At 40.7% G+C, this 26617-nt stretch overlaps 3 protein-coding genes across 3 annotated transcripts; 2 read left to right on the top strand and 1 right to left on the bottom strand.

The window, feature by feature from the left end:
- Positions 1–225: 225 nt before the first annotated feature.
- LOC308407473 (sodium-coupled neutral amino acid transporter 3-like) lies at positions 226–10961 on the top strand. The gene is made up of 16 exons (XM_080899122.1): positions 226–434; positions 2160–2226; positions 2387–2471; positions 2571–2686; positions 3714–3787; positions 3876–3968; positions 4084–4165; positions 4275–4357; positions 4579–4637; positions 4725–4859; positions 5066–5145; positions 5235–5335; positions 5485–5609; positions 7805–7949; positions 9230–9333; positions 9451–10961. The coding sequence occupies exons 2-16, from the start codon at positions 2186–2188 to the stop codon at positions 9553–9555; spliced, it is 1428 nt and encodes a 475-aa protein (XP_080755248.1). The 5' UTR covers positions 226–434; positions 2160–2185; the 3' UTR covers positions 9556–10961.
- A 395-nt stretch (positions 10962–11356) lies between these two features.
- On the top strand, positions 11357–16059 carry LOC308407010 (actin nucleation-promoting factor WAS-like). Its single transcript, XM_080898380.1, has 11 exons — positions 11357–11569; positions 12311–12451; positions 12543–12629; positions 12767–12863; positions 13220–13249; positions 13339–13374; positions 13482–13680; positions 13797–13975; positions 14101–14726; positions 14863–14974; positions 15839–16059. The coding sequence occupies exons 1-11, from the start codon at positions 11468–11470 to the stop codon at positions 15895–15897; spliced, it is 1668 nt and encodes a 555-aa protein (XP_080754506.1). The 5' UTR covers positions 11357–11467; the 3' UTR covers positions 15898–16059.
- A 122-nt stretch (positions 16060–16181) lies between these two features.
- LOC308407007 (semaphorin-3F-like) lies at positions 16182–26040 on the bottom strand. Its single transcript, XM_080898374.1, has 19 exons — positions 25959–26040; positions 24416–24509; positions 24172–24308; positions 21132–21292; positions 20947–21009; positions 20726–20845; positions 20450–20543; positions 20223–20342; positions 19959–20104; positions 19753–19867; positions 19591–19660; positions 19281–19425; positions 18932–19154; positions 18739–18827; positions 18597–18638; positions 18329–18486; positions 18167–18234; positions 17947–18074; positions 16182–17550 (listed from the first exon to the last, which is right to left on the bottom strand). Exons 1-19 carry the CDS (start codon positions 26023–26025, stop codon positions 17173–17175), a joined length of 2418 nt encoding a protein of 805 aa, XP_080754500.1. The 5' UTR covers positions 26026–26040; the 3' UTR covers positions 16182–17172.
- Between the last annotated feature and the right edge of the window lie 577 nt (positions 26041–26617).

Below are 26617 nucleotides of genomic sequence, written 5' to 3'. Positions count from 1 at the left end.
CTGAGCTTTTGTTTAAAGACCAGAAGCCCTTCTGAATAATGAGTATGTGGGATTAGTGGAAGGTTTGAAGTACTGACTTTCTGTGAAATTCACATGTGATTTATTGCCTTGCTATACCCACTATTGTTCACACCTTTCCACTGCAACCACCTGGTGAGAGGATCCCTACAAAGCCTCTCCAACGTCAGCAGTACCTGTGTTGCTGGTTTAACAAAGGGTTAAGTATGGGTGTTCCCATTTCCTGCAGCTCTCCCTCCCAGCCTGACTAATCTCTCTCACTCTCTCCTCTCCTTACTATCAAGAAGATTTGGTGAGACTCCTAAGAACAAAGCTACATAGAACCACTAGAAGTCTGAAAATTGAATGAATCTACACAAGGATTTATTCTGTTAATATTCAGAAAAGAAACCTAGCTTTCTGTGGGAATCGCAAGGGTGAGTTGGAGCACAAATGCGTGTCCTTTAAGTGAGTTCCTTGTACAGAAGGGAAGGGCTAACTGTCAATAGTGAGCTGGTCTTGCATCAGACAAAAGCCATGTGGTAGCACTGCTGGATACTAAGATACAGTAATATATATGTATGATCATGTTTAACCTGATATGTTTTGATTTTTCTCATCATAAAGGTTGTCCATAGATGGGTTCATGTATCAGTTAAACATATTTAGTAATTACTAAAAGATGAACTCCCTGCAGAGGAGAAGCTTGGGTGTAAAATAAAAATTAGGACAAAAAACTCAGAAGTATTTTTTTCTTGTTATAAGCTTTTTCCCCACTCTGTGGAAAAGCTGCTCTGAGGGCCAGTGAAAACTAAAATGTTGAACAAGCAGCTGGTGCGCTGGGTTTCACACACTCTTTTGCAACAAGGCTTGTTGCAACTTAAAAAAAAAGTCTTTAAATTTTGAGTTAAAAATGTATTTTTGTGGTAAGTCATGAACTAATTTAGACAAATTTTTGTTAAGGGAAGATACCAGAAATTGAACAGCTGGTTTCCCCCACCATTTGAAAGCCTGTCCCTGACATTTAGTCGTTGGTTTGTTGGTTGTGTGTGTTGGCTATGGGCCATGGGAAAGTTAGTGGGTATGTGGCTAAAGAAAGTTGCTCAAACCAAAGCTGACTTGAGGCCAATGAGCAGGGAAAGAGCTACTCTGTATTTAGACTAAAAAGCGCCATTTACACAGCAGTCCTTTGTTTATCTCAGTTGCCCACTGCTATCAAGCTCAGAGGTGTATGGTTTATTACACGTTTACAGGCCTTTTCAGTGCAGAGCGTAGGACATGTGAAATTCCAGTTTTGTGTGAAACTCTTAAGGAATGGCAAAATGTAGCGCAAGACTGACCTTAGGGGTCAGATGTGAAAACCCTGAGGGCAGTTTGGCTGAAAGAGAGGAGAAGTATCTCATGACCCTGTGGCAGGAGCACAGACCTACGCTAATTTCCAGTGCAGTGTCTCCATGCCAGCTTTGTGTGGCTCATGGCAGATTAGAGCAACATAAGTCCTACAACAACATTTGTTATTTAAAGCCTTTAATTACACACAAGGATAAAATTGAATGGCGCCCTACGTGAAACCGCCAGTTTCCCGGGAATTTTATTTTGTGAATCAACTTAGCTGTCATTTATTTATCTTTATCTATATATATTATGTAGGAAGGAGAACTTCAAATTAAGAGTTTACAAGGATTTTTGTTAAGTTTTTCTTGTCCTTTGCAAGAACAACAATCTAGTCGTTTCTCTTTAAAAGTACATTCCCAAGCAACTCCTTCATTCTCAGTTATTTTTGGGTTTTTTTGGGGTTTTTTTTAAGGAACCATATCTTCCCTCCAGAAAACGACCATACAATTAAACAACACCAACAAAGTCTGCTTTAGGAAGCCAGAATTAAATCTAACAACTTCAACATATATCATAGAAAATGTATAAGGCGCAATGTACAAAAGCACACGACGAGGTCAACCTGCACATTTTTGTTTTTTCATAAATAATGGAAAGTTGAGAAGCCTGGTGCATGGACCATGTTGGAATGTTATGTATGCAGAGTAAAAACAACTAGAGTTGTCATCATACCCTCTGCTAGCATGAATATTTCCAAATTTAGGCAAATACTTTTTATGTGAATATGTCTATTTAAAAGTCTGAAAACTGCTCTTTTTTTATTTCAGCAATTACATCAACCAACCCAACCAAAATGGAGCTTCAGAAGATGAACGGACACAGCAAAGACGATGGGTAAGACTTAGGGACTGATTGGGTGTATCTTATCACACCAATCGGGTCAAAATTAAACTCAGGGACGTTCTAAATTTCGTCTACCAAATGTGAGTGTTTTACAGCTTTTTAAGCTCATTCTACTTCCTAGTTTTAGCTCACTTTTAATCTTTGGTTGCAGGTTTGATCCAATCGATGCCTTGGCCGAGCAGGAGGAGTTTCTCCCACATAAACCTGGTGCAAAGAAAGAAACCCACTTTACAGATGTGAGTGCTTCTTTGTTTTAGTAAACTGAAATACAGTAAATACTATGTAATTTCTGTCTGTGAACTCAAATGGCATCCTCTGTTGTCCTCTTGCTGCAGTTCGAGGGAAAGACTTCGTTTGGCATGTCCATCTTTAACCTCAGTAATGCCATAATGGGCAGTGGGATCCTGGGACTGGCTTATGCAATGTCCAACACAGGGATCTTGCTTTTTATGTGAGTCTCCAAGCCAAACAGAAAACCCCAGTTTTCGCTGAACTTTGTGCCCTTTGTCACTATGCATGCGCGCGTGTGTGTGCGTGTGTGTGCGTGTGTGTGTGTGTGTGTGTGTATGTTTCCACTCATATAGGAGAATGTATTTGCTCACACTGATGTGCTGAAATTGTGTCTTTTTTTTTTTGCAAACTGAATTACAGCAGATTGATTTCAGCTTCTTGTGATTTATATTTAGTAACTGGGTAAAGTAGAATGTGTGCTCTCCTAGAGGCTACAGCAGGGCTGTTTATCATGTGAGCATTTGGGCATATAAACTATAGACTGACACAGCTAAGGTTTCTGCAAACTGAAGTCGTTTTGTTTAGGACTGAGAGTTAATAGTTTTTCTTAGAAGCTAACGGTCTTTGCTTTTCTCTTATTTTAAAGATCATTTTTGTTCCTTTTCTCTAGAGAATGGTTTCTTTGTTTTCTATTTAAACTGTGTTTGTCTTTTACTGTAAGGTCACAGTTTGCAATAGTAGATACAGATGGGATATATTTAATAGAGGGTCCTTATAAGGCCAGAAGTAGAGCCTCACCAGTGTGTATCATCTTGTTCTTTGTGTTTATTTGTGTTTGGGCAGGTTTGTGTGATGGCAAGGGGATAACTGATGTTTCTGTCCGTGACCTATCGGTGTACATCAACAGCTACATACAACTTCTAATGTGCAAACTGTGATCTGTCAGATTGTACATTAGAGCTCATGCACATGCGGCTTCTCTAAATCAGACTTGAGTGGTTAAATATAGACCCCACTGATCAGATCCAAGACACGCCTGGTTGGATCAGACCTGTGCTATGTGGCAGGGGGAAGGGAGGTAACGGCTGACTGGAGAGTCAGTCTCTCAAAGCCAAACTCTCTTGTGTGAGTGGGAAAAAACAACAACTAAAAAACAAAATGACAACAATCACAAGAACTTCAGAGTAACAGAATAGTTTTGTGAATATGTTTTTTTTAAAAGAATGTAAATGTCTTATGTGTTTCAGAATCCTGTTGGTCTGCATTGCTCTTCTGTCCGCATATTCAATTCATCTTCTGCTAAAAAGTGCTGGAGTTGTGGGTAAGGCAGAGAATTACCAAGCATGTAGCCACAGAGCAATTTGTATGTTGATAGCTTGAACGCATACACAGAGTTTATGTGTTTTCAGGCATCCGGGCTTATGAGCAGCTTGGAAATCGGGCTTTTGGCCATCCAGGGAAAATGCTGGCTGCTGTCATCATAACAGTACATAACATTGGAGGTAATGTCGTAAATTTTCCTTCCATTTCCTTTACCTCTGACGCCGGTCATAAAACTATATATACCGGTAAATATAAATATGAACGCAAAATACGTTTGTTTTGGTTTCTTTTCAGCTATGTCAAGCTATCTCTTCATCGTAAAGTCTGAGCTCCCACTGGTTATTCAAGCTTTCTTCGGTAAACAGGAGAACACGGGGTGAGTGTGAAAGCAATTTTCTAACTTAGAGTCACATAAATCAGTTTCATTTTTGTTTAGGAACACACTAATTTTTTTTTTGACATCTGTTCTTTTGGCTGTCTCTTAGAGAGTGGTTCTTGAATGGAAACTACTTGATCATCATAGTTAGTGTTCTCATCATCTTTCCTCTAGCACTCATGAAACACCTTGGTATGTTTTTCATTCTGTTGCACATTTTCTTTTTCTTTTTTTGCAATTATTAGTATTACTACTCATCTTCCCCTACTTGCATCATGTTTACACTATCCTTTGTTCTGCCTTGTTTTCATATCCTGCATTAATTAAATTAAAGTGACATTATTGCCTCCTTTTCTCTCTCTACTGTCTAAGACCATGAATAACGTTAACATTGTGCTGTTATTGCGATCCAGGTTACCTTGGCTATACCAGCGGTTTCTCGCTCTCCTGTATGGTGTTTTTTCTCATTTCGGTGAGACATTAAAGATACATACAATATAACCCACCGCGCTTCTGTTAAATATTTATCTTTGATTAAGCTATGAGCATGTCTCCCCAGGTGATATACAAGAAATTCAACATCCCATGTCCACTGGCAGATGATCATCATAACAAAACTGCTGCTGAGCATTACAGTGTTGATTCTACAGCAGATGGCTTCTGTGATTCCAAGCTATTTACCATGAACCCACAGGTTAGTGAACAAACATTTTCACGGTGCCTGTGCCTAGTTTCCTGCTGTGTCATGTGTATTTTTATTTAATGATTTGCACAGCACGTTATATTTTTTGCACCGGAGTGTATTAAGTCAACGAAACTAAGGTGTGTTATGTCAACAGCAGCGTTAAGAATATAGCAACCATAACTGTGTTACTGACCTTTGCTGTGTTTTGGCTGTAGACGGCATACACCATCCCAATTTTGGCTTTTGCCTTTGTCTGCCACCCAGAAGTGCTACCAATCTACACTGAGCTCCGAAAGTAAGTTTTGATTTTTTATTTTTTTACTGCTTCACACTGTAAGTTTTCAAGACAAATTATTGTAATTTATCGGTTTTGCTTTACTCTAGTGCCACCAAGAAACGCATGCAGAATGTTGCTAACATCTCCATCCTGGCCATGTTTGTCATGTATCTGCTGACAGCTCTTTTTGGTTACCTCACTTTTTATGGTAAGATGTGACCTTTCATGGCTATACAAGTGAATGGTCACTTTGTTATTCTGCTTTGAAGTGTTGTGAGATTTAACTTACAGTATTGTGAAAGAAGGAAACCACGCAAGATACTGTATATAAAAGGCTGTCTGCTTCTCTGTGTCTAGGCGCTGTGGAGTCAGAGCTGTTACACACCTATATTCGCGTGGACCCACTGGATGTCTTGATCCTCTGTGTACGCCTGGCTGTGCTTGTAGCTGTAACTCTGACTGTTCCTGTGGTTCTCTTCCCGGTAAGACATCAGTGATATTAGTTTAAGATAATAATTGCATAAAAGAGAAGAAGAATGTTTATACAAGATGTTGTTTAAGGGCACATGTACTATGAGAGCAAAAGGCTTAACTTTCCATATTCTTTCCATATGCTTTCATATGATGCTATAGGGACATTAAAGTGGGTGTGACTGTGGGTCCACATATAAAAATGTGTAATGGCATGATTGACAAATTTTTAGCCAATGATTGTACAACTTCACAGATAAATAGATAATCCTCCATTTTGAAACCCTGTCTGAATAAGATTTACTTTTTTTTAAATTCAATATGACCATAATGAGTGACTGAGCCCAAAAAGTGAACCAGGAAGTTTTTACACAGGTCAAGATAGAAGTTTTCCCATAGACTACTATAGGACTAAGTCTTTTGCAGCCACATATATCGCCATCTGGTGGCATTCAGATCAGAAATTGGCTTAATGCACTTCTGCAAAATATGCTTCTTTTTTTTATCCTAGAAGCTACATCCGTATTTTATACTATCTATATATGTGGCTAGGTAGTTGCTAGGTAACATGATAAGTTTTACCTGTAAGTCAGGTTTGGCTGTTCAGCTCTTGATCGTGTCAGATTAGGTGGTGACCAAAAAAACACAGACATATGCACATGCACACACAGAGAGATAGTTTTTGAGTTTTTGTGTATTATACAAAGAAAAATGCAGTAATATAGATTTTAAAAAATTGAATAAAACTAACAGAAGGGTAGCAATTAGTCTGGTAATTGACTATTTTCTACATTAGTTAATTGTTAAAGAAATATACAGACCATTGGCTAAGTAAAAACAAACAACAAACATAATCACCCTTGACATCTGAACGAACCTAAAGATACTGTAGCTATTTATTAAATCGGTTTTCAAGTCTGTTGTCTATGTAACAGTTATAACTGGCATCATGTGAGTGAGGCAGAAGTGATTCATGATTCCTTGTGTGAGTAAATTATACTGACCTGAATATACTGGGCCCAGTATTGAGCCCAGTGGCACTCCAAGGCAACAGTTATTTTGAAGAATTTCATTTTTAAACTTATCTGTTAGATAGGCCTGAGAAAACTTTAATATTTTTGGACAATTTTTACCCAGGTTCACACAGGTTAGAATTATGCTGCAAGTTCATAGTAAACACAAGGACACATAGCATTAAGCAGTCTATAGTCCCAACTTCTGTAATGCTTCCTAACAGTGTTCCTATCTCAGCCATAAAATCCTAACATCACAAATCAATAACTGCTAATGTGGACTCTGCATCACATAACTGGCTCTGCCAAATGAAAATAATTAATGTACTGAAAAAGTTTGACTCTTTCAGTGCTGTGCCACAGTAGAACGATGAAACCCAAAACAACTCTTTCACTTTCAGGAGTGTATTGACTATAAGGACTTTTTTTTAACTTAACCTTCTTTAACTAATTTAAGAAGTATTAATAGTTGACTGTTTGACAGACAATTTTTTAATGGAATAAAACATTTTAGTAGGAATTTTAAGAATGCGCAGTCTAAGCCCTTTAGAGTTAAATTATAGAGACTGACATAGTAGCGAGCTAAATGAAGGGAGGGTGACATCTTTGAAGCCTTTGCTTAAGGATTGTGACCAGGATCAGCTACTGTACAGCTACAGCTTGCTAGTTAACACGTTGTATTATTATTTCTTAACTACGTAAAAACCATACTGCAAAAATGATAAGTTGTGGTTTAAACAGGGAACTACTGTGACCAACGAGCCTGCTTTTGTTGTGAGCTCTAAAGGTAATGCCAAGTTTTTTCACAAAAACATGCTAGCTGGTTCTAGTTTAAAGGTTAAGCTAGCTTAATACTAAATATACAAATATGAAAGTAGTATCCAGCTGAGCATATTTCACCCACCCTTTAACTATTTGTTAAAGAGGTAGAAAAATGCTTCTGAATGTCCCTCTTTAACCTGAAACTTTAAACTATGTTAAGGTCTCGATTTTCAACATAATAAACTATTTTTTTTAGCAAATGTGAGAAAACACCCATTAAAAGATTTGGATAAAGTTGACTTTACCCAACAGCTTCTTAATAGCTGTTCATTTAATACTACTTAAAGCAATGAACCTAAATCAGGTTTAAAAGATTATCAGTCTTAATATTTGTCATCTGATCTTATTCTTCATTTTCTTACTGTCTGCAGATCCGCAAGGCCGTGCTTCAGATCTTCTTCGCTGACAAGCCTTTCCACTGGGTTAGACACATTGGCATTGCCTTTTGTCTCCTGGTCGTGGTCAATCTTCTTGTTATCCTGGTGCCCTCCATCCGTGACATCTTTGGCATTATTGGTATGTTTACACAGCAAAAATGCAGCTGCTCAGTTCCGAAATTGGGGCTATTCTTGACTCTATATGGGATTTTTTTTACAAGCTTCGGTTAAAATCATAAATCTCTAAGTTCATGATAGTACAAATAGAAAAAATATGTATATATTGATCATTTGGAAGAATTGCGAGAAGAAAGCTTCTTCTTTCTAAAGAACATAACAACATGACATGCGTCGGAACAAATGACTCCTGGAACAATGTCCTTTGGATGGATGAGATTAAAATGGAGCTATCTGGCCATAATGCACAGTGCCGTATTTGAAAAACAAAAAAAAAACACAGCATATTAGCACAAATACCTCATACCAACTATCAAGCATGGTGGTGGAGGGGTGATGATTTGGGCCAACCATGAACTTCTCTGTATGCCAGAGAATTCTGGAATCAAATATGAGGCCATCTGTCTGACAAATAAGGCTTGGCCCAAATTGGCTCATGCAACACGACAGTGATTCCAAACACACCAGGAAATCTACAGCCGAAATAACTAAAATGGCCCAGTCAAAATGCAGACCTCAACCCATCTAAAATATGGATGCATAAATAAATGCCTACTAACCTCAGTGAAATTAAACAACATAGTGTACATAGAGTATAATTTTTTTTTTTACAGGACTTCATAGTCTACATTCAAACTGACTTTTTCATATAACTGTAACAGATGTCATTTTCCTTTTATTCTTGGCTGTTTTATGAACAAAAATGTGTTTTATGGTTGAGTATAAAAAGGTTTAGTAAAATATTTTTATTATACTGACTAGATCATCTGTAAATCATGCTATGAATTATTTCTACACAGCAAAATCTCCAGTGTTAAATTAACACTAGAGAGTGTCTATATGGGTCCACACCTCTGAGTGTTAAATACAACACTGTTGAGTGTTAAATTAACACTTTTGACAGTGTTATATGTTTAAAAGTAACCTAGTCAGTTTTGAAGATTAACAAAGTCTAACACTGAGCAGTGCTGATTTTCTAACACTGGAAAATAACTCAAAATGTTAGAAATATTCCAGTGTTAGAAAATCAGCACTGCTGAGTGTTAGTCTTTGTTAATCTTCAAAACTGACTAGGTTACTTTTAAACATATAACACTGTCAAAAGTGTTAATTTAAAACAGTGTTGTATTTAACACTCAGAGGTGTGGACCCATATAGACACTCTCTAGTGTTAATTTAACACTGGAGATTTTGCTGTGTAATAAATAAACTCACTTATTTATTCTGTGCTATCATCTACAGGAGCCACATCTGCCCCCAGCCTCATTTTCATCCTACCCGCAATTTTCTATATCCGAATTGTTCCTGAAGACCAGGAACCCCTGCGGTCAAGATCTAAGATTCAGGTATATCCTTCCTCTATCAAAGATGGTATTAACTGTTCTTGGTCATGTTAATCTCCATATATTAGCTTTTATCTGTTCTTAATACACATGTTGTTTTCTTATCCTTTATTACTGCAGGCCATATGCTTCGCTGCATTGGGATTTGTCTTCATGGTCATGAGTTTGTCATTTATTATCATTGACTGGGTGACTGGAGAGAGTCAAAGTGTAGGTGGGCACTAGCTGCTATAACTGAACAGAGGTACTGCACACAGAACGTCAACCAAAGCCCTCTTTTTCATTAAATTAGCCCCATCTTCTCATCCAAAGCCAAACTAGAAAGTTTGACTACACAAGATGAAGGATAACGTGAAGAGCCTTCGCCTACATCAAAAAAAACAGGAAAGTGTTTTTACATGTGGTGGAGCAGGCGATATGTCCTGTACCGGAGGAGAGAACACAAATGTATGAAAATACAAAGCAAAGTGTTCTGCCTCGATCAGTCCTGTCACAGCTCAAACTAAGGATTTTGTTTGGGGTCATATATAGATTTGCAGCAAATGCTTTGAATGAGAAAAAAAGTGGAAATTCCGTTTTTGGATGTGGACAGTTCCTTGGAATTGCTCAGTCAATGTCTACATTTCACAAATCTACTTCCCTACCATGTCAGATTTTACAGAACTTACATGTATTAGTTTTGTAAGGCAATATTTTCTTTGCCTGAGACATTTGTCAGCTATGGTTTACTTTTACTTTTATGACTGACAAATCTGCCATTTCCCCAAACTTTACCGTTTCAGCTAATTATGGCCTTCGAGGGTTAGTCTGCAGTTCCACACAAACAACTGCTTATGATCAAAAATGTTTTCAGTGAATTTAACATGGATTCTAATCAATGCGTTTAATGTGATATTTCATCCATTTAAAAAAAAATTACTGTCACAATTATGGTCATCGTGAAGTTTCCCAGTGACCTGGCAAAATACGGTGCAATTTATGGGATTTCTTTTTTTGTTTTTTGCTGCTGTTCATGAAGGTCAAACAGACAGTCATGTGTGAGAGGTTTGTGAAAACCGAAACAAAGTTTTTATGTGAGCCTGAACATCCATAATTGAAAACCAAAGAATCTATTTATGTCACATTGTGAAAGTGTTTCTTTTTCTTTCTTTTTTTTAACATGCTTGGCAAAGACCAGTTAAAGTTGTACATGAATTCATCCAGTGTTATAAATGCTGCGTATGTTTAATCAGTACCAGAAACTTTTCATTGTGTTCAATAATGGCTTCAAAGTGGACCTGTTATGCTTTCACTGTTTTTATCTCAGTCATATACATAACTCTTACAAGGGGTGTGCTCATCTTAAACAAGTTTGAAGTGAGGAGGTTAGCAAGTCCAAGTAATCCTGAGAGCAGAAAGCTCAGACTTCAGACTGCTCTAAATGCTCATTTCCTTATTTGTGACAGTTTTTAGCTGCTGCTGCTGCATAAGATCTTTATTTGCTGTTTGAACCATCTGCTGTTCAAAACCTCTGTTTGCAAAGGACAGTTGGTCAGAAAGAAGTCTGTTGAAAGGACTTTGGGTGCTCTGGACCATCTGAGGGCTTGCAGTAAAGTCCACTAAGCATTATTTCAAATGAAGCATGCAAAGCTGTTCTAATAGACTGAAATACTCAAAATACGAAGCACAGTGGGTCCTCTTTAAGCAAGAATTAGTGAAGTCCTTTTTTTGTTTTTAAAATGTGACTAAGAGACCTGTTAACATTGTAATTCATCCTGTACATTTTTAAATTAATTTGAATGTTGTTAACTGTCAATAAAATGTGTTTTATTTGTACATAATCGTCTCTTTTTTTAAAAATGTGTATAAGAGGTCGCATAAACTCAGCGTATCTAAAAGAACGTTACTTGAGGAGGAGAGATATAACATTGCACTTCCTCCTTCTGAAAATGGAAGTAACACGTTTGTGCTCTGGGTCTGAGCGAGAGAAGAAAAAATGTGGTCGTTCATTTCCGGCTTTGAGTTGATGTGTGCAAAGAAGGGAGAAGAGAAACTTCCTTGACTGTAGAGCTAACTATAGAGAGTATTCTGTTGCAAGGGCGCTTGTTCAAATGCCGTGCATACAGTAGTTTAGGATAACCGGTTTTATCACAGGACTATGAGTCGTGGATCTAAAACTAAAACAGAGAGCACTCAAAGCTTTCTGCTGAGCCCACAGGAGAATGACAAGCTGGAGGAGCTGCTGGGCAGAAGGTGTGCTGTAAGTTCTTAGCTGACCCGGGAGGGGATTACCAACTGAAAGAATGTCGCTCTGCTTTATCTGTCTTGACTTGTATCCTTTTCGTTAAAAGCGTTTACCTTAAAAGAAGGCGGCGTACACTGGAGTACACATCATTCTAATTGATGCACAGTTTAACAATGGGTTGGGGACTGTTATACTTTTAACACAGCATTGTTGTACCATCATTTTCTCAACTCTCTTTTGGCAGATTATTTTCTTAATGCTTTTAGTCGCTTTATTTTTGGTCCATTTGAAGGCCTGTCTTATTTTACTCTATATTTTTGAAATCTATTGATAGTTTTTGTGAATTCAAGCATTATTTGCTGACATTAGGTCATCAAAAAGTAGGTAGCTGTAACAGGAAATGGTGGCTGAACCAATTCTTCCTCTGCTGTCAGAATTAGTCACTATGCTCAGCTTTGGCCTTGTTCAGTTCTTGCTTTTGGCCTCTGAGGTAAACAATAGCGTTTACAGTTGTGACCCCGCCATAATAACAAAACACTAGATGTGCACAAGCTACACATTTTAATTACGTAGAAGGCTGCATTGAAAAACTAGGAGCATCACAAACTTTAAGCCTTATCTGAACAAATGAAAGCAGATGAGGAAGTTTATTCTCACTGCAAAGCTGCAAATTTACATATGAACTGTAATAAAGAGCTCTCAAGTTTCCTATCAGCTCTGAGCTCTTTTCATTGTCTGTCTTGTCTATGTGTTCAGTCCATGGCCACCGCAGTCGCACAGCTGTTCATGGCTCTACCTAACAGTTCATCCATGTGGAGCTTGCAGCACACTGGGGTGGCCTGTTTCGTCAAAGACAACCCTCAGCGCTCCTATTTCATACGGATGTTTGATTTAAAGGTAACCCCCTACATAATGGGTCCCGTATTAGATAGCTTAGATTAAGTTTCTAATCTCACAAGACCGACATATTAATTCACTCTTTTTACAGGTCGGGAGTGTGGTTTGGGAGCAGGAGCTCTACAACCAAATTGTGTACTCAGCCCCAAAGCCATTCTTTCATACCTTTCCTGCTGATGTAAGCACACCCCTTGTTTTAGCTCATCTTAAAGCTGTAATTATGATGTGATGTGGTGCAATTACTTCTGGTGTAATCATCACTATGGGTCAAAAATCATCAATCTTGATTCTGTGTGCGTTTGTTATACACTGTAGGACTGCCAGGTCGGACTGAACTTCTGTGATCTGCAGGAAGCAGACATATTCCAAACTGCTGTTCAGGAAAAAATCAACCAAAGAAACACCCGTCAAGGTCAGTGAGGCCACAGCCTTTCACTGCTTTGATGTCTCATTTTAGAATGGGAAAGCAAAGAATACATTTGAAATATTATGGTTACCACTTACTCACAATTTATTTGTGTATAGATGGTTTGAGATTAATATATATGTTTGAGAAAGCACTGTGGGGGAAAAACAAACAAACATTAAAATCACACTAAATGAGGAAGTTTTTTTTTTTATTTTTATCAAGTACCCTATTCTAGTACTCTTAGAAAAAAATCGCTTCCAGGCTGATACGTGGTTATATATGAAACAACAAGTCGTTCATTTGTTTCAACGGCTGTGTGTGGGGTTTATGCAAAATGGTTTCTCTCACCTCTCTCACAGATAAGAAACAGCGCCCCCCGCACACTAGTGGTAAGATGGCAAAAACTTCAAAACAGTATGCTGTGTAAACGTGGCAAACTGTAGTGCTACATATAATTTTCTGTTTTCTTTCACTGCAGACAGAAGTTCCCTGCCTCCACTCCCACCTGAAAAAGGTGTGCAACTGCTGTCTTTGCTGTGTACTTTTACTATTGATACATAAAATGAAACATACTAGGAACATATTAACCAGTGTGCTAATCTGGACGTCTTCCAAAAACAGGACCTAGTGGCCCTCCTTCTTTTCACATGGCCACAGTGGACATTCAAAACCCAGATATCCAGTCTTCACGCTATCGCTCGGTGCCTACACCTGCTGCTGCCTCTGCTGCGACAGGCAAAGGAAAGAAGGACAAGAAGAAGAAGCAGAAAAAAGGCCCCAAGCTCTCCAAAGCAGACATAGGAGCACCTAGTGGATTTAAGTAAGTGTATGACTCGCTGAAAATGAAGTTTTATCAGAGGTTTTAGAGCAATGTTCATATTTTGTTGTTTAAATTTAACTTCAATAAACTGTTTCCTTCTTCTTTCCTTCCGTCAGGCATGTAAGTCATGTGGGGTGGGACCCTAACAACCTGGACCCTGACCTGATGCGGCTGCTGTCTCAAGCTGGCATTAGTGAAGCTGAAATGAGGGATGAAAGAACCTCTCAGCTCATCTATAATGTAATTGAACAGTCAGGAGGGATGGAGGCAGTCAAAAGGGAGGTGAACAGATCAGGTTAGACTCTCACTGCCTCGTTTTTGACTCAGTTAACTATCTCACTGTTCCAAACAGGCTGATCTCGTTGTTAAACCGTGGATGAGTTGTAATATATGTTTATACCTTCTTCCACTCAATTGTAGCTACAGGACCTCCACCTCCTCCACCTGGCAGACAGGGGCCCCTCCCTCCGCTACCAGGCTCTAGCCCCTCTGCTCCAACCCCTCCACCCCAGCGAGGCCGTTCTGGCCCCCTGCCTCCCATTCCAGGTCATTCACAGCGAGCAGGCCCGCCTCCCCAGCCACCTCCTTCTCGTGGATCTTTACCACCCCCTCCTCCATCAAGCCGAAGCGGCCCTCCGCCACCCCCGCCATCACATGCTCCACCTCCTCCATCTTCAAGGTCTCCTCATGCCCCACCTCCCATGTCTTCCCACGGCGCTCCTCCTCCTCCACCACCAAGCCAGCGCTCCGCAGGTTTTCCACCTCCTCCTGTCCCGTCTACACCCAGCAGAGGGGTTGGTGGTGGAGGAGGAGGAGGAGGAGGAGGAGGAGGAGGAGGAGGAGGAGGAGGAGGAGGGGGAGGGGGCCCACCTCCTCCTCCTCCACCACCACCACCGCCACCTCCCCAAACTTCAGTTTCTTCAGATTTCCCTCCTCCTCCTCCCATATCTGGCGGTGCACCACGACCTACTTCCGCTTCCATTGGTGGAGGAGACAGCAGAGGAGCTTTGCTGGATCAGATCCGACTCGGGAAAAAACTGAGAAATGTAAAGAAACTCGGCTTTCTCAAGAACATCTGTTACATAAGTCAAACGTCTTGATTTTCATGCTGCAACATGCCGAGATATTTGTAGAGCATACTGACGTTTACATTTTGTCCTCCTGTGGTGTTGTGTATTACAGGTAACAGACGACCCTAATCCAGCTCCACCTGCATCAGCAGAGTCAGGTGAAGGCATTGTCGGTGCTCTCATGATGGTCATGCAGAAGAGAAGCAAAGTCATCCATTCCTCTGGTAAATATTACACTACCAGTAACATCTTTTTATGTACACTCTGGTCTCTTTATTAGGTACACCTGTTCAGCTGCTTATTAATGCAAATATCTAATCATCCAATCTCATAGCACTAAATCAGTACATTTAGGCATGTAGATGTAGGCAAGACCACCTACTGAAGCTCAAACTGAGCATCAGGATAATGAAGAAAGGTGATTTAAGTAAGCGGATATGACATGTTTTGGTGTTGGTGCCGAATGGGCTGGTCAGAGTGTTGCATAAACCGCTGATATACTGATGTTTTCCTGCACAATCATCTCTGGTTCACGTACAATCGTCTGAGAAAGAAAATATCAGGAAGTTATTTGGATGAACTGCTGGGTAGCAGGAGCAAACCTCTGGGCAAACATGTCTCGTTAAAGTTAGAGGAGAATGGCCAGACTGCTTTGAGCTGTTAGGAAGGCAGCAGTAACAGAAATACTCACTAGCTGCAATCAAGGTAGGAGCATCTCTGAACACATCCAAACTCCAATCTTGAAGAAGATGAGCTGCAGCAGCAGAAGACCACACTAGGCGTCACTTCCCAAGCTCTGATCTCATTCCAATAGCTCACCTTTGTAATGTGGTGGAACAGGAGATTTGCGTCATGGATGTGAAGCTGACAAATCTGCAGGAACTGTATGATGCTATCATGCAAATATGGATCAAAATCTCTGTGAAATCTTTCCAGTAACTTGCTGAAAAACTAAAGCAGTTCTGAAGGAAAAAGGGGGTCCAAACCAGTGCGAGCTAGGTGTACTTAATAAAGTGGTGCGTGAGTGTATGCATGCATGAGTTAAACCATCAGAGCTACAAACACTTTATATTTGTTCTGTCTTTCAGATGAAAGTGAAGATGACGGTGGGGATGACGATGATGATGACGATGAATGGGATGACTGATCTAGCTGTTCTTGTTTTTTGTGAATTTTCCACTTGCTTGAGTTCTGATGTTTGTTTTAACCCCATGAACTGTTACACTGTTACATGCGATGATCTGTTACAGATTTGTTAACTGCAAACTGGAGTATAGCTTGGATATGTGATAAAGTACTGTTTGTAGGGGATTCGTAAAAAAAATGAAATAAAATGAAAGAAATATTTCAATATGAAAGATCGAAAGGAACAAATTGATGAGAATTCTGAAATGCTTATATTTTTTTCTAACACTTCCAGTGTAGGATTCATCAGCATCACAACACATAGCAGAGGTGAAAAGCGGCTCCGAGTGGAAAATATGCTTAAAGAGCCATTTAAAAAAGACACAAACCCAAAAACCAACCTGTGACTACAGCTTATGACAGAACACCAACAATACTAAATCTGAGCCAGTTTCGTTCCCATTTTTATAACATACTATACATAAAAAAAAGTAGGTTCCTGTATCATATTCTCAAACATCTGTGCAAAAATCCCCAGTTCCCTCAAATACCACCACCTACAAAGTGCATGACTGGAAGAACACTGTACGCTATACATAGCCTCAATACTCACATACTGTAGGTCACTAATGCACAGGACAGTAAGGGAGTCATTGTATGACAAAATCCAATGGAATTAGCTTAACATAAAACAATACACCTTACAAACATCGTAACACACCAGAAAACAGAACAGTTAAATGTACAACTTGCAACAAACAACAACAGTACGCATGCAAAATATGCATTCTTGTCATCGTTATGCAAGAGCAATCCAATGACTGCATCACGACCTTATATATTATATTCACAATCAATATATTACATTTCTGTTTCAAGATACTTAAAAGAGAACATACTTGTGTTTTTGCGTGTTGGAGCCCGTTAGCTATATCTTACATATACTTTACATCACAGTCATTCTTTGTCCAAATCAACACCAAAGTGTGTGTGAAATATGTGATCAACCCCAATGTGCAGTCTGTTATTCATTCATTTTTTTTAACCACATTGGTAATACAGCTGTGTTTTGGAGAATAGAAATGTATGCTACAACTTAGAATGTGGTCATCAGTAGTGTAAAATATATTTCATATGTATTTACTGGGCTGGCGTTTGCAAAACCACCAATACACGTTAAGGACAGAAAGACAGCATCGCCTGCCTAATGAATAGAAGTGACACCCAAAGATGTGTCAAATGAAAGTCCACCATAAAGTCTATACAGGCCAGTGCCGGACAGTGTTGGTCCCGTCTCCTAGCCGAGCCCTTGGTCCTGGCTTTCTGTGTGCCTGCGGCTGGTGCGCTTACGCTGCTGCTGCTGTTTGGGACTGATTTGTTCCCAGTAGGACTGACAGTACTGGTTGATCAGTCTAATCTCAGGCGGGAATGGTGTAGAGGCGAGGGAGGACTGCGAGTATGGCCGTGTCTGATGGGTTTTTGGCTCTTCGTCCTCGTCTTGAGCGGTGAGAGCTAAAACGATGTCTCGGTCAAGGATGCGCAGCGCAATGCGGGTCACCGTGTGTTTAAAGTTGTTTTCAGTGGCGAGGCAGTGGTAGAGCCCAGCGTCTGTTTGGTTGAGAGACTTCAGAAGGATGCCGTGGTTGGTCTTAACAACCCCTCCGGCACGGTTGAGCTGAAGGAAAAAGGGTGAAACAGCAGATAAGTCAAAGAAAGGGAACAAGTTTAAATAATAATTTTAAATAATAGGGCAAATAATTGTCCTGTGGAAACACAGAAACAGCCTCTTATATAAAAGGTAGCAAAATGCACGTGTTCTTATTTTAATATGTAAAATTATTTTGCTTTATATACACAGGGTCTGCTGTTGCTTACAGCATTGTGTGGCTATTTCTAAGCTGGAAGAAGGGACTTTTTTTCTTTGTTGCCAGTGATCACAAACCTCGATACTTACTGGAAAAAAATAAACTCTCAGCAATAAAAGCAATAAAGATAGTTACCAAAAAGTGAAGTGATTCCTTTTGCATCTTTAAAAAAAAAAGGAAAAAGAAAAAAGATTGCTCTTCCTCACCACTTTCCTCTTTCCTTCTCTCTGGAAGAGCCACTTTACTGTGGCCTGGGGAGAACGAGGCTGACACTCCAAGAAGGTGCTGCTGCCCTCTACTCCAAACTGCACTGTCTCTCTCAGACGTTTCTCAACTGGACATTTAAATGGTAAAAAAAAATTAAGTTAAAAAAAATGCTAAATTTTGAAGTTTACATCATTTTAAAAACACATAAAATTGCCACACCTTTGGCGTTAAAGCCTCTGCACTGCCTCAGCGGGTCGCCGTGTTTAACGTCCTGTCTTCTGCTTCTCCTGAGACAGAATTCAAATTCAAATTCATTGAAATTTGACGTTATATTGTCACATCCTTACTTTATAGTATAGAGGTTTGTGAGACGTCCCTAACCTTTTGGTTGATGGCGTGAAAGCAGAGCAACTCTCTCCATCCCAGGCACAGTAGGGGTCCCGAGCCAGACAGCAGTCAGAGCAGGCCCTGCCGTACACCCCGCAGCGGTGAAGCGACACTTGGGTCAGCCCTGCGTCTGATGACACGTACAGCTGTTGCTGTGGCAACACAAGCAAAAAAAACAAACAAAAAACTCAGCAAGTGTCTGTGGGGCATTTGTTTTAATACATGCAAAGAAATGTATATGACCAGGTTAGATTTGTCTTACTCTTTTAGATGATATTTTCATAGTCTTGACTGGTGCTCTGGTCTAAAAACGTATTAAAAAAAGAAAAATGTAAAAATAAATGACCCCTTTTCTTAGAACACACTGCACTGTGTACTTTTTAGGACCACACATTTAGACATACCCGAAAAACCTCCACTTCCTCTAGTGTCAACTCCTCCATGCTTGTTGGGTCCTTAGGCAAAACTATTACCTTTTGCACAGTGCCTCGATCTAGAAGTATGAATGAATTATGATCAAAAACAACATTTGCATGAAAAAAAAGAAAGAAATCAACTTCAACCGAGCATGTGCAATCATCCCTGAAGTTGTCTCACCTGTCCCCAGGAAGAGCACTTCATAGCGCCCATCAACAGCATCCACCTGATCCACCACCAGGGCAGTGTACCTATAGTCCACACCAGTTCTCACCACCAGGGGGCGGCGATGGATAGGGTAAACTGAATGAAACATGAGGGGATGGGCTCTGATGAAATTCACAGCCTCATCTGAAAAGTTCTTTGAGGATCGGATACCAGGAGTGAAGGTTCCTCCCGGACACTGGGTGGAAAAAAAAAGGAGGGGAGATTTCGTGTGCATCATCTGGTGACTTCCTTTTGATTTAAATTTCAGCATCTGGGTTTTATTCCATTGTGTCATTTTGGACATTACGTGACAGAAACCTACCGTTCCAGGCCTTGGGTAGGGAATCTTGCCAGTGTACTCTGTCCATTGATAATTATGGCCATGTTTGTGGGCAAACGGTCCGTTGAATACGTTGCGGATATCAGCCATCGAGTAAACACAGACTGCTGATCCCTTGAACACAGAGCTTGAGCACAAACAGACAATTAAGGTAATAAGTAGAGGTAGGAGACAGCTTGCACCCTACCCATGAAATTAAGTTATGTCCACAAAAATGTGTGAAAATAAAAACTGAGTTAATGAGATTGAATGAGAAGTGAATTCATTGGGCGAGTCTCCAAATATGTCTCACCCTGCTGTAGTGAAGAGAACGTACACCATAGGGTTTCGTTCATCCTGCGTTGGCTGTATAAACACATCCCCTATTAAAAGAATGACATGCAAATCAATAACGCTATAGGCAAGTTATAATGCAACCAGTTTAAACACAGTGCTTATTTTATTATGACTTTACGTAGTTCGTCAAATCGTGTCTCCACTCCGTCTTCTCCTATCACCGAACAGATAAGACGAGCCTTCAGGAACGTCGTCCAGCGGTTCACCAGGGACTTCTGTCCTCCTTCGTCATTCTAGACAGGAAAGAAATTAGGTCAATGCATTTTATATTAAAAAGGTGAGCTGCTTATAGTTTCACAACTTGCGCAGTGTGCTTTGGCTCACCAGACACACTCTTCCCACCCTGGCTAAAACAGTGGGACTCGCCCCGCCGCTGGAGTCTAGACTCTTCTCTCGGAAAAAGAAGTACAGTTTGTCGTCATTCTTTTCTGCACTGTCAGGGATCTGCTGGATTCGAATAAACACAGGCTCTGGAGGATAAAAACAGATAAGCAGAGAGAGGATTGAGGCAAGTGGTTGTCAAAAAAATGAACGGAACAATAACCTGTAATCAGTAATATTTACCTACTCAGACCCACACTTACTCACCGTTGAGCCATCTGGAGTCATACTGCTCTGTCCTGATTGCCGTTCTTCCTCCCATGGTCCTAAACACAGCAGCATCTGTACTCATGAAGTCGATATGTACCCCTGCATATAGATTACCATCTGCACAGGTGGGACAGTAAAAAAACAGGGTGGTAAAACAGTAGCTTAAGGAGTTTGAGAAGGAATTTAGTGGGTTTTTTTCTGGCTATAAATCAGTCATGTCTTACTGATCAAAACTGCAACATTCTCCTGTTTGGGATCATAGGAACATTTTCCCTTCCCCGAATCCACATACCCAGGGACCAGCCTAAACAGGTAGTCCTGCAGAGGCAGATTAGATAGTCAGTATGCATGAAAATAGACCGCTAAGACATCACAAGGGAGCATGGGAAATCATAAACAAATCAGCGCCCCGGGTGGTAGCTGTGAAATATTTAGCGAGGACAAAGCTGGAGGGGTTTTGCTGTAAATGCCTCTAAGGGAACGGTAATCGTCTTGTTCACCTCTGCCCTCCAGCCTCTGTTGATGAATGTGCAGATGGGTTGGTACGCTCCTGTTCCACAAGTGTAGAGGTGGGTGCGGTTCCACGGCTCTATCAACCGCACAAAGTTGGCACATTCACCCTGACAAAGGAGAGTAAGACAAATGGAATCCAAACACTGTATCTTGAAAGCAGGAGCCTCCAACTTTTTTGAAAGAACAGGATGTAAATACTTGACGCTACCTGTTTTCCCTTTCCTGTCATCTGACATTCTCCCTTTCTCTTAGCAGATGCTGGCCAGTGGATCTGTTGTTCCAAAAGCACAAATAGCCCCAAACAGTGAATTATTAAGGATCAATGCACTCTGAGACTAAATACCACATACCAAATGGCAGAGCGGATTTAGGAAGAAAGGAATTTATACACACTATGAGTGGCTCCTTGTTAACATTGTGCATGTCCAGAGCCACCAGGTACTCCCGGCTGCCCAAGTACAGACGTCCCTGGTCCTGATCCATCAGAAGTACACGGTAATCGCTGGTATTGAAGGTGAAGCTGAAGGGTCGTGCCGCTCTTGTGTCCATCAGTTCTGTTTGGAAAGTGTTGCCAGTTTGTTAAAAAATAATTACAACTTCGCCACTCGGAAAAACCAGCGTCATGTGGAGAAAATCCAGTCATATTATTCCTTTTATGCTTTTACCATGTTTCATTACAGACTTGGATGAACTTATGGTCCCTTAAACAGCATACTTCTCACTTGTGTGCAGGAAAATGTGTGTCACAGATTAAATATAACTCAACTTAGAGCATTTTAGGAAACATTTTCGCTTTTAAGATCTTAATATTTTATGCGTCCTGGCTGTCTGATTGAGTTTAAGGCACCGCGTGCCCTGTGGAGTTAGACGAAAAAGCGAGTCCCTTAGGAAACACGGTCAGTGGAACTCACGGCTAATTCTTAAGATCAGATTTGTGTTCAGCAGAGCGTAACCTGTTAAGACATGCAGTGAAAAATGTTTCCCCCTTTTTTGTTCTCCTGAAAACCCCGATTAGGCTATTTTCATCTGCTGCAAGACAAATGGACTCTACTGTGGAGGACTTTACTTCTGAAAGTTTCCATTCTTTCATCTAACAACTAGTTTAAACACATACAAAGTAAGACTCGCTCATACATCTGTGTCATGTGCAAAATTCTGACCACCATATGTGCACACTGTGACATGGCACACTCATGGTAAAGACAGCAGGATTATATATTGACAAATGTTCACAGAGACCCTTAGAAGTGGGCTTACAGGGAATCAAGAGGAAGCACAATCTCTATTTACATCAAAGCACCTTCCATTTTCCTTTTGAGGCCCGTGTTAACAGGATGCAGTCAAGGTGCAACAAAAATAAGCTATGCAATCGGATCTCCGGGCAACATGGGATGGAGTCTCAGAGGTGGGATGAGGTCTGGTTCTGTTCCCAAGAGGTGAACACAGGATAACAAGCTTCTGGACAAGCGCCACATCACTGGGTCATAGTGGATTCACTGAACAGGCTAAATGTAGAAACACCACACCCCTATACATGTCTCCATTCTCCAAAAATAGCAAACAATGTACTGCCATCATCTGGTAAACATTCAGCAAACACTTACCCCCTGACAACATTCTGACACTGACAGGGAAACACTGGGAAGGACACACAATTCAAGTATGAAGCCACAGCTGGGCCACTATGAGCTCTCGTGTTACAGCTTGACAACATATTGTCACTAAGGCACTAATGACTGCTGCCATTTACTGTAGTCCCAGACGTCTCTCGAGTATTAGCTAACTGCTGACAGCACTGCGAGGGCATAAGATTCTAAAACATGGCTTCAGTTACACTGCCGATTCTGCTCTCTAGCAACACTAATTCAACCGATTTACAGTTATTCCCATTTCGGCGCTTATGACTGATACAACTTCCCAGCAGCAGGGAAGTCAGTGTAGTGTTCCTTTCCTCTCCAGGCCTCCTGTACCCCCAGAGTGTCACTCAGCCCGGCTCATTCGTTCAGAAGAGTCACATGTCCTCCAGCCTCCTCAAAAACCTCCTCCACAGGCGCCTCAAGGGAACAAAGAGACTCGCTGTCACAAACAATGAACAATAAATCCTTGGAGTCGCAGAAAAGAATTGCAGAGTAAATCCAACTTTTTTCTTTTCCCTTTTTTGTTTGGTATTAGGGGGAAGGGTGACTTAAGTCTGCGAACGTACTCTTACGAACAATCTAGCGTTCACCTTTCAGCTCCTACAAACATCCTCCTGAAAGTGAAATTGTCAAGGACAGCTCCTGACAGATGTGAATTCCTTTTTCTGAGAGGAACACGATCAAGTTCAAGACCGAGCTTGCGCAACTGGTCAGACTTCTACTTTGTTCAAACTGCTGCAAAAACTCACTGGTATGTATAAGCTGTTTACCAAAAGGGGATTAGCGTTAAAAGTCACGCAAAAATGCACAGCAATTACTTTCTCGAGCCCCAAATGGAAAGTGTCTCCGTATGCAAGAGCTGTCAACAGCGTGTCTTTGGTGTTACAAAATCAGCTGAATTCAAAACAGCACTGGCTATAAAGCACAGATCCCGTGATTAGTTCACCTCTAATCTGCCTCAGGTGGCTTTTCTTGAAATTGTACCAAATCATAAATGTTTCCCATTAAATCGCTGCACTAGAAGAACGTAATGAAGCAAGCATGTCAGCACTGCCTAGACCTGACCTGCAAACAGAAGGTTCTGACTCAACTCCACATGAAAGCGCTCGGGAACGTTATAAATCTCACTCACACCTCTAATTCTCACTTACACGAAGTTCAGGTGTGATGCCCGCATGTGTGTGTTTGTGTGTCTTTCTGCGAGTTTAAGTGACAACATGATAGGGATGCAGAAAATACCTGTAATCATCCGACATTGTTTGGATCAAAGGTGTCTTCCACATATTTGTAACACGAATCTCTGCTATTATAGTTAATGACGACAGGGAACAGACAACACGGGAAAATCCCAAACACCTGCGAAAAAAAGCTTCAAAGAAAACACTATCTGCCCCATCTCAAATCTACTCTGGCTTTCAAAAAGGTCATGATCAAATTTCAGCTGTTTCCTTCTTGTGTCAGACCGTCAGACGTCAAAAAACAAAGAACTGACAGGCCACACTGTAGTGCGTGTGGATTTCAGGGTGTGGGGACAAATTGTTGAAGGGCACTACCAGTATCCACACGTAATATCCACCTTTTGTTTTCAGCGTTGCACAGTTTGACGTGTGGCAGGAAATACGTTCTTTACATATGCATGAAAAGGAAATAGAACCGCTAGTTCGGATGCGCGCGTGGGTGTATGGGTGAGTTTTTGCGCAAGCGAGTGGCTTTGCAGGAGAAACCAAAAAAGTACAATAAACTATTACGATAATCCCCGCTGACAGAAGAGTTCTAGTTAATCTGAACGAACTCACCTTTAAAGGAGAGGCGAACCCGAGGAGCAGACTGCTGCACGCCCAAGCTTCTGCAAACACAGAGGGCCAAAAGGAGGAGCTGGGCTCCAGATGCTGTCATGGTAACAGTCACGCAGGTAGCCCACAGAGATCTAAATCTGGACGAAAAGAAGAAAGACGAATGAACTATTATTATAGAGTGCCCCATGAGAAATGGGAGACATAAAAAGAAAGAAGGGAGGACAGGCAAGCTAGTCTCTCTCACTTTCTCTGATCTCTCTGATCAGAAGTTTGGCCTGCAGCCTTCCAAGGCAAGACGTCTCGTTTGGCAGGAGAGAACAACGTCCAAATCTTCGCACCTGCGCTGGAAAATATGACAGGCCTATTATTTATTTAAAGTGTAAGCGTAGTGAGTTATGTGTCAAGACTGTATAATAATACTTGTAAGTATACAGTCAGTTGGAAAAAGAAGACTAATGCCTTGTGGTCTTCATCTTGTACACATTACAGTTTGTTTTGCATAAATTTTGCCCATGTTTCTTTTAGAAAACTGTATCAAAAAGATGATGAAGATGCCCATCAATGAGTCCCTCTGGTTTTCCCTCAGTCTTTTCAACAAAGCATGTCAGTGTACTTTCAGGAGCTGAGAAATGAAATATATGACAGTTCAAAGACACAGGTAGTCCTGGCCGAAACAATTTCTGACAGTTTAGGGGTGTTGAAACGTAGCCTAACTGTTAGACCTTAACTCAGACATTTATTATGCATCTGCACTTTGCTTTGAGAGGATCCCATATAAATTATGAATACTAAAAGCTGAGTCCATAACATCCATTAAATTGTCTCCCTGAAGGTGTGCCTTGCTCGGGCTATAAGCTATCCCTCGGGCTTTTTCACCCCCTCCTTATGACATCCGTGTAGCCGAGGCCTCCAGTGCACATGGTACAAGCCTGGAAATGAGTTATTCATGGTCAAAAATGGGGTGGGATTTCACAAAAGGTTTTGTTGTTTTTTTTTCACAATAAGCCACTCATTTATCTGACACACATAATACAAAAAAATATGCAGCCATAAAAAAGCTGATGAAACTGAAATGACTGACATGGTAAGAATTTAGAAATTTAAAACAGAAGCTGCTGGGAATACCTCACAGTCTTCTTGGCATATTCACACAATTGCTATATTTACGCACCATGGGAGCTTGATTCCTATTCGCTTTTATCAAACCTCGTATATTACTTGCTAATAACCCGTCATGCACCGTGAGATATTTGAAATGAGGTAGAGACCAATGAAAATACAATGGTGTGAGATTTTTTTTTGTAGTCAGCCCATGTAACATTAACATTATGACTTTATAAATAAAAACATGATATACAAAATATTAATAATAAACTGATACTGACAAATAATTAGAAAACATATTTGACCCTAATTTGAATACATAATGGCTATGACCTGCTGACTCTGAAGGCTACATTTAACCTACCAATATTTAGATGAAGATGGAAAAAATAATTAAAGGGTGAGTCTACTTGAAATGCCTTAAAAATATCGTTACAAATGCAATTAGTGGGTGTTACTAAACCATTATATTGAGCCCGAGGGACTACATGTTCGAGATGGCCTGATTTTCGTGGTATTTGTACAAGTGGCGGCACTCCTGCTGGTTTTCTGTGCTTGGGTGGGATCAGCAGTAGAGATTAAAGTTCTGCTGTGTTATTATATGGTTTCCATTTAAAGAAAAATAATAATAATTACAGGATTTCTATAACCTTGTTCTTTTTTCGGGAGGAGTGCGCGCTTACCTGTGAACTCAACATCCAGAAATAGGAGCCGTGGGCTACAAATGCGTGCACTCCAGTCATCTGCCATCCAGACCACGCTACAGAGTAACCAAACCTGAGTTAAAAGTTAAACCAGAGAGAAGTTAAATGTCCTACCTTTGATACCGGGCTTTCAGATCCCAAACTTGCGGGATGTTACCGCTGCACTCCTCGCGTTTTGCGCCTCGGAGCTGAGCTGGAAAATCTCTGTCAGCAGCTCTGCGCAGGCATAAAACAATCCGATAGGTTTGCTAATTCCTCTTCTGAGGAAAAACCGAAGGCTAATCGGTCGCCATTGACCAAAGGCATTCACTCAACATATTTTTTTTAAAAAGGAGGAGGAGAAGGAGGAGGGGGAAACAACTAATCCTTTAACGCCTTTTCCACTCTTTCCAAAAAAAAAAAAAAAAAAAAGAGAGAGAGAGAGAAAAAAGTTTAAACCTGGATGGCAACAACCATCACCGTGATGTGATCGAGATGTTGGTCCGCTGATCCGTAAAAGTGAGTTTGGAGGTGACTGAGTGAGATTCAAGTGACCAGGTGCAGGTGTTGGGAGAGTGTATGCCCCGCTGTCCTCTCCCTTCTGTTCTTTCCCCACCCAGCCTTCGCTCTCCTGTTGGCCCACAGCAGCATTGGACCAA

Source organism: Rhamphochromis sp. 'chilingali' (assembly GCF_963969265.1).
Source record: "Rhamphochromis sp. 'chilingali' genome assembly, chromosome: 12".
NCBI lineage: Eukaryota > Metazoa > Chordata > Actinopteri > Cichliformes > Cichlidae > Rhamphochromis > Rhamphochromis sp. 'chilingali'.
The sequence above is the reverse complement of the archived record's forward strand: the minus strand, read 5'-3'. Positions and strand labels throughout refer to the sequence as shown.